This window comes from Phoxinus phoxinus (assembly GCF_949152265.1).
Source record: "Phoxinus phoxinus genome assembly, chromosome: 12".
NCBI lineage: Eukaryota > Metazoa > Chordata > Actinopteri > Cypriniformes > Leuciscidae > Phoxinus > Phoxinus phoxinus.
This window is the reverse complement of record NC_136887.1, coordinates 3,433,510-3,441,495: the sequence shown is the minus strand read 5'-3', so window position 1 is coordinate 3,441,495 and position 7,986 is coordinate 3,433,510. Positions and strand designations below refer to the sequence as shown.

The window sequence follows — 7,986 nt, the reverse complement described above, 5'->3', positions numbered from 1 at the left end:
GTCCGCAGAGTCACCGTAGGCATCAAATTACAGCGATGGCAGCCGCCATCGACGAGAGCTGAAGCTGCGTGATACTCACAGGCAGGAAACACAGCACGTGGTCCCTGTCGCTGAGCGGGGCTCTACACGAGCCACAGGAGGTGCGAGACATCTTGAAAAAGACGCTCGGCTCTTTTAGTGTGGAAAAACTGTGTGACGCGACGGCGAACACACACACAAAACACACACACATAATGTAAAGGATATTCCACGCCGGAGAAGCGCAGCAGGGAACGGCGGCTGAAGGCGGCGATGACCAGCGGCTTCAGGTAAGAGGCGCGTCCTGCTGAGGTGCTTGTATCCAAACGGCTGTGGTGGCTCGAATCCAATCCAACGATGCGTGCAGCTTCGTGAATTTAAGAAAATCGGCGTGTTAGACAGCTATGCTCGTATTTATAGGCCTAGGCCACGCCTGTTTGGGCGGGAGGTGACGCAGAAGGGCGCGAAGCGTCCTCATTGGTCAGCGTCCTGGCCTCGCATAGGCTGTGCTTTTCTGGCAGAGCAGCCAATGGGTGAGCTGTATTGCTCCGCCTAGGTTGTATGCTTCAGAAAAGCGTTTTACAATATTACAAAATTAAGGATTAATTTTTGGCTTCAATCTCGACAAAGAAATATCTTTCCCGTAGCGTTCTTCGACGCAGTACGAGAGAACTCTACGTAAGAGAACCGCGGATATTGCACAAGAAGAAGAAGTAGAAGAAGAAGACTTAAACGATAGAAGATTGAAGACAGAAGAAGACAGAAGAAGAGTGGTATTTTACAAATACCGACCTCTGCATGCAACAGGTAAGCTAGGCATGGTTTTCATTGTGAGTTTATTTTGGCGTTACAGTATATCGTGATTTTTGCTACCTCTTTTGGCTGCCATGTAGCTAACGTTAGCGACATAATATTACTATTAGCAGTTGGCTTAACCTAATAACATGTCACCACGGACATGACAGCGGGGCAGAGACGGGGTGCAGTGAAGTCGTGTCGTTAAAAGTGGAGTTGGTTGTGAATTGTGAGGTTTTTATGGTGAGTTCATATTTTGGCGTTATATCGTGATGTTTGCTACCTCGTTTAGCTGCCATGTAGCTAACGTTAGCGTCATAATATTACTATTAGCAGTTGGCTTAACCTAATAACGTCACCACGGACATGACTGCGGGGCAGAGACGGGGTGCAGTGAAGTCGTGTCGTTAAAGGTGGAATCGGTTGTGAATTGTGAGCAAGACAGGGCAGGACTCGCTGATGGAGGTTAGCCAGAAGCTAACGCGCAGGACTGAAGCTACCCCAGCCAACACACCCATGTGGGGCCCATATGGGTTACAAATGGGCGACAGGGGTACAGAGTGGGCATGGGCTCAAAATGGGCTTCTTATCTGGGGCCCACTTGGGTCAACTGAGTAAGTCCAACATGGGCAAACCCAGTTGGGCTCCCTTTGTGGGGCCTAGGTGGTTCACTAATGGGAAATGAGTGCATTGGTTGAAAATGGGCTACACTTGTGGATCAGTTTACAGAGGAAGTGCAAACAGTCAAACCCAAAGTTTTTTTTTTTTTTACAGATAGTACACACATATGCACCTTTGAAATTACTTTTATCTATACAAATGCCAACAAAATTGCCATTTTAACCAATTTTCTGCCAATTAAAAGGACCAATACCCTGCAGATACTGTCACAGTGGTGCAGTCAAAAGTATGCACACTTTTACTCAGAATATAATTTAAACAGTTACAAAAAGACCTACAGGTACAGACACGGTGACAGATAAAAAAATAATAAAAAAACTTTTGCAGGATGGATCTCGCGAGATTTCATTCAGCGCCATCCCATGGATCTCGCGAGATTTCATTCAGCGCCATCCCATCCCCCTCGCCCTTTTCGCGCCCGCGACACCATTCTATGGAGACAGAAAAGTCTCATTAATAATTCACGCAGAAAACCTGATTCACACACGCGTAGACAATTTCACATGCATGAAACCTAATTCACATACACACAAAAAAAATTCACGTGCGTGAAAACATTTTTTTTCCACAAAAACCAATTCACATGCGCAAAATAAAATGATATATTCATAAAATACATTTCACAAATGCAAAACACAATTCGTAGATATACAACTGTGTGCAAAAACCTTTGAGTGTTTAAAATATACGAGTTTATCCCTGAATGCGGATGTGCAATCGTCATTCACGTGTGAATCGCCTCGGATGTGTGTGTGTGTGTTTTTGAGACTTTCCTGGCAGAGCTCTTGACCCACGCGGGTCTATCGTACTCTTTAGCCAATCAGATGCGAGCTTACCATTCAACCAATCATATATGGAATCCCCTGAGAGTGCATTCGAGGAGCACGGTTCTGCGCACCATTTGCGCAATACGGATTAATTAGAACGGAAATGAAGCCTCAATGAAGCTTTCAATCAAGCATGGCGAACGAAGAACGGGTAAGAGTTTAGTTTATTTAATAAAAGTCTGAGTATACAAGGTTTATCGTTTACACATTCAATCAAGAATGTTACAGTTTTCTAGTCAGAAAACCTAAGTTAAAAGTAAAAAAAAAAACTAGACGGCTGCAACAAGACAGTTACAGTAACGCTAATTATAAATTAAACTGCAATCAAGATAGTAAAAAGAAAGACGTGTAAAGACTAAAGCAACATTTAAGTGTTGTGAAATTACCATTCTAAATAATCTGATTTATAAATGGATGTTTGTTAGGTCAGTGTGAACGTTTTTTCAGTAACAAATACATTTAAAAACATGTAACTTAGCCTATAGTTAAGTTACATGTTAACCACTATGTTGAAACAATGTAGTTCGATCAAGATAAACAACATCTGATATTTAGAAACATCGTAAATCTATTGTCTTACATTGAAATGCATTTTTTTGTTTTGTTATAATTTAGGAATCTCTAAAGCAGTATATTCTTCAACGACTTCATGATCGTTTAGTTCATGTCTTGGAGAGACAGCCACTGAACGTTGACTACCTACAGTTTATTTGCAGACAGGAACTAGTATTTATTAGTGCCCTGGCTGAAATAGTACATATGTCAGAGGATGTCATGATAGCTCTTACAAATCTAAGCAACCTTATACAGCGTCTGAGGGATATGGAGGCATTGGAGGAGGCATCTGTAACAATGGAGCTGGAACCAGGACTTGGACGTGGACGTCCACGAATTTCAATTTCTTCAACCTATCTTACCCATCTAATAGAACTCGGGCTTCCAACCCAGTCTATTGCAAATTTACTTGGTGTGTCTCGTGCAACACTGTTCAGGAGGATGAATGAAAACCACTTATCTGTGAGAGCTTTGTACAGCACATGTACAGATGAAGAGCTTGATGCCCTTGTCACAGAGGTTAAGAACTCCATGCCAGATGCAGGATATCGCATGGTTCGAGGGGCTCTACTGGCACAAGGGCACCGTGTACAGTGGGATAGGGTGTGTGCATCCATGCATCGTGTGGACAGTGTTGGTGTTCTCTCAAGGATGACCAACTTGAGGTGTATTGCTCGGAGAGTATATAGTGTTCCTTACCCCAAGTACCTGGTGCACATAGACACCAACCATAAACTCATCAGGTATGTCTGCAAGCTTAGTATTAATTAACATTTCTAAAATAACACAACTAAATACTCATCATTAATGCTCTGATTTTTAATGTCCTGTTTCTCAACCATCTATTTTGTTTGCCATCTGACAACTGGCCTGTATGAAATTCAAGTGAAAACTTGACACTTCTGATATAACCACAGGCCATGTATTTTTATGTGTTTTTAATTTTTATCAGGTACAACATGGTAATCTTCGGTGGAATAGATGGTTATTCAAGAAAGGTAAGACTTTATTTATATAACGCTTTTAACAATATAGTTTCAAAGCAGCTTTACAGTGATAATATGAGATTACAGTACAAAGATTTAGTCTTTACAGAAGCTCTAGAATAAAGTTATTGTCCAGATAAAGTTAGTTTTGATTGGTTCACTTCTGGACAGCGAACACAGAGCGCGTTTCATCACTATCTTGAATGAGAAGCAGCAGAAAAAGACGCCTACGTCGGCCACCGTAGCTTCTCATTCGAGTTTGAAAATAGAGGGAAAGGCAATGAGTGATTAACTGTTTGCAATTCGCAAGCGTCACCACTAGATGCCGCTAAAAGTCACACACCGCACCTTTAATGCGATCCAGCTGCTCATTTGCACAAAACAGTGCCTGGTGGCTCGAGAACGCAAACCATGAATTAAATTCCAAGGTGCAAGCAGTGGAACATTTTTAAAAATGGTATCATCTCCATATAGCCTAAACTTAAAAAACGCGAATCTGTTAAAACGCTGACAGCGTGCACATGCGTATTACGTGTTTAGTCTATATGAACGTTTGAATATGTGCGCAGGTGTGTTATTGTCTTTCTTTACAAATTGACCTCACCAAATTACTTTTGTAATTTGTCTGGCCTTAAAAATTCATATTACAGAAAATTGTCGCTTCCGCGTATGTGAACCAGAATCATTTGACAACATTTTATCTGTACAGGGGTAAAGGCACTGAAACACTAATTATTATTATTATTATTATTATTATTATTAAGAGCCATTCAGCGAAGGTGTGAAGCCTGTATGTGTTTTTTCTTCTCTTCCACACTTGATTCCATGGCAGCCCATAGAACCGTATGGTTGGTGACATTACAATTAAAACCAGTAGATGGCAGCAGATTGGCTCACTTACTAGTAGGGGTGGGCAGATCGAGGCTTCGTGAAACATTTGAAGCAAATGTGCCATATTGTGTCGAGGCTTCGAAAAGATCCGACACCCATCTCCATGGTGACCCCTAGTGGTCAAAACAGTGTAAATGCAACAAAAACCCGGGCCAAACATGCATAAAAACACCTTTTACAAATCTATTGCAATTTTTTTTATTGAAAGTCAAATCTTTCAGTTGGAATTATCTAATCATCTTATAAGATTATCAATTGTCAGGGTTTGTTTTGTTTGTTCTATGAATGGCTCAGCTAAACAGGCCATAAGACTCTAACTACCATTATTCATTTTAATTATACGAAGGTCTAATTAAATTGTCTACAAATGTATAAAACTGATCAGAGATCAGGTAAAACCATAGGGTTAAACCCACAGACACTTGTTCATTGGTTCTCAGTGACTCCTCATGATTCATGGGTTGACAGAGATCATCGCCCCCAGCGGTGAACCATAGAAATGTCGAAGTGTTTCGGAGTTATGACGTAATGAAGCTCGTTTACTGAAATCACGTGATTCTGGAACTCTGAAATCAATTGATTCGGAACAAAAGATTTGTAAAGGCTTTGAAGCTTCATGAAGCAGTGCTTTGAAATTGGCATCACTACTTACTAGTATTTTTTTTTCTTTCTTTTTTTTTTAGATTCATACTTAGACATAATACAATTACTATTATAACATGTAAAATTACATTTTGTCAGAGTTTACCACTTCATTTGTACTGAGGTATAATGTTTTACAATTATTCCATGTTATGAATAATGTTAAAACTAAAAATGGTATTATAAAGTACATTTCAGATATAATTTATTTAAAATATTTATATCTATAATAAAGTATGCTTGGTGTGCATTAAGTATTATAGTTTAACCCTTTCATCCCTGTGTGTGTTTGTGAATTCACCTTCATGGATGTGTTCTGGTGTCAGCCATACATTTCAGGATGGCCAGACCCAAACAGCATAGAAGCGATAAAGGTCATAAAGAACTTGACCCCTGATAATCATTGCTTGCAGCTGTTTTTATTTGTACTGTCATCTGTTGTTACACAAACATCTCTCTCTCTACTACTGTATATCTTCAGCTGTATATGTTTAAATATATTCTTCTACAGATTATGTACCTAAAGATTTCAGACAACAACCGCTCAGACACCCATTTGGCCTTTTTCAGAGAGGCGGTGAATGTGCATGGGTTTCCACAGAGGTATTATAGTAATATTAAGATGCAAAATATTTTTTTTCTATCTATTATTTTTATCACATGCTTTTGTACTTTTCTGGATAATCTGCTTAAGTTAATTGTTTGAAATCCATCAAAATGTGTGATGTTTTTGTTGCAGAGTAAGAGGAGATCATGGTGGTGAAAATGTGGGAATTGCAGAACTAATGTTTACAGTTCGTGGCACTGATGACAACAGCTTCATCGCCGGTAAAAGTGTGCATAATCAGAGGTAAATTCATTTTTATGTTGGTGCTCTGACAGCTTTAAAGGTGCATCCTGATTGTACTTATTTTGAGTGAATTCTTCATGACCATTAAAAATGTGCTATATTGTACAAATGTGTGTAGCATAAATGGAATTTGAACATACCACATTATGTGTGCTATGGCGTCAGTGGCGTTGCTTTACTGCCCCTTAAAAAAAATCTTCTCCCATAGCCTCATGGGTTAGTGAAGTGTTGATTAAATGTACACCTCAGCAGAAATAGTAGGTAATCTGGGTGAATTTAAACTCTTTGTGAATGCTATGAATTTGGACATACCATTCTCGCTTTTCCCCCCTACTGTATGGGTTCACCATAAGTTGCAAGTGTTAGTGTTTTTATGTTGTAGATGCTCCATGCTGGATGCAGCATTAGAAATCCGTAGTTTGTATTTGCCAATGTATAAATTCACTATTCACATGAAGCCATGATTATTTAAATCCATGAGTGAAAGTGTCCAATAACTGATAAGTGACAGTTGGACAAAGGACATCAAATACTGATGTCTCACCATTTACTTTAGATCAGGAGCAGATGTAAATGTTGTTCACACAAACTCTCATGAACTTGGTTTATTTTAGAACATAATTGATCCACACTTTTCAGCTTTTTTCATGAGGTAAATAAAGTTTAGTCATATGGTGTGCTAAATCAATGCTGGTTGTACTTAGGCTAAATACTATCTTTCTTCTTTAAAAAAAAATACAGAATAGAGCGTCTCTGGCGTGATGTATTCGTAGGGGTAACAAGGATCTACCACAACATTCTTCACACATTGGAGGACAGTCACCTGCTGGATATCAGCAACTCCTGCCATTTATTCAGCTGTCATTATGTGTTCCTGCCCCGCATCCAGGCCAGCTTGGATGTCTTTTCTGAGGGGTGGGACAACCATCCCATAAGAACAGAACACAATCTAACACCCATTCAGTTGTGGCAAGTGGGCCAGTTCCAAAATCCAATTATGGATCCAGAGGTAAATTTGGCATCCAAGTAAAATAAAGGCAAATATTAAATGTGTAAAACCAAGTAAAATATTTAAACAAAGTAAAATTATCTATGAAATTTGTTTTCTTCAGAATGACACCATGCCAAACATTGAATGGGAGGATAGTGGATACTCGGAGGACCCAAACCTTGGGGTGCATGTTCCTGTGCTTGACATTTCTTTGACAGACGATGAAATAGCACAACTTAAAGAAACCATCAACCCCATGCAACATTCAGAGTCTTATGGAGTTGACCTCTATCTTAGCACTGTCCAGTATGTTGAGAGATTAACTGAAAGTTAGTCCATGCCAAATTCCATTTACGCTTTCTTGCCTTGTTCTACACCCAGTTTAATCTGTATGTGTGGAGCTTTCATTTTTCATATTTACCCACTGTACAACATTTATTGGTAACAAATACAATTCTTTATTTTTGTACACACACTAGAGTATCAACAGGTACCATTTAAAAAAAAAAAAATCAACATTGGTATCCTTTACATTTTTTTTTACATGAACGTGTGTGAATATACTAACAGGTATTAAACATGTTTTCAAGATTCAAAATCGGTACACTGTCTTATTTTTTAAATGTATGCAGTATGTATATACCAACAAGTATTACTCAAGTTTTCAACTGCAAATTTTATGCCAAAAAAAAGATCAATTTAAAGTCAGTGGGAATCTAAACGGGGTCTGTTTATATTTATGTACATATC

At 39.2% G+C, this 7,986-nt stretch overlaps 1 protein-coding gene across 1 annotated transcript; it reads left to right on the top strand.

Annotated features, from left to right (window-relative positions):
- Positions 1–3,080: 3,080 nt before the first annotated feature.
- LOC307008003 (uncharacterized protein) lies at positions 3,081–7,570 on the top strand (the record flags this gene model as incomplete). The annotated part of the gene is made up of 6 exons (XM_079630558.1): positions 3,081–3,619; positions 3,829–3,874; positions 5,907–5,998; positions 6,135–6,245; positions 6,987–7,254; positions 7,358–7,570. 6 exons carry the CDS (start codon positions 3,081–3,083, stop codon positions 7,568–7,570), a joined length of 1,269 nt encoding a protein of 422 aa, XP_079486684.1.
- Between the last annotated feature and the right edge of the window lie 416 nt (positions 7,571–7,986).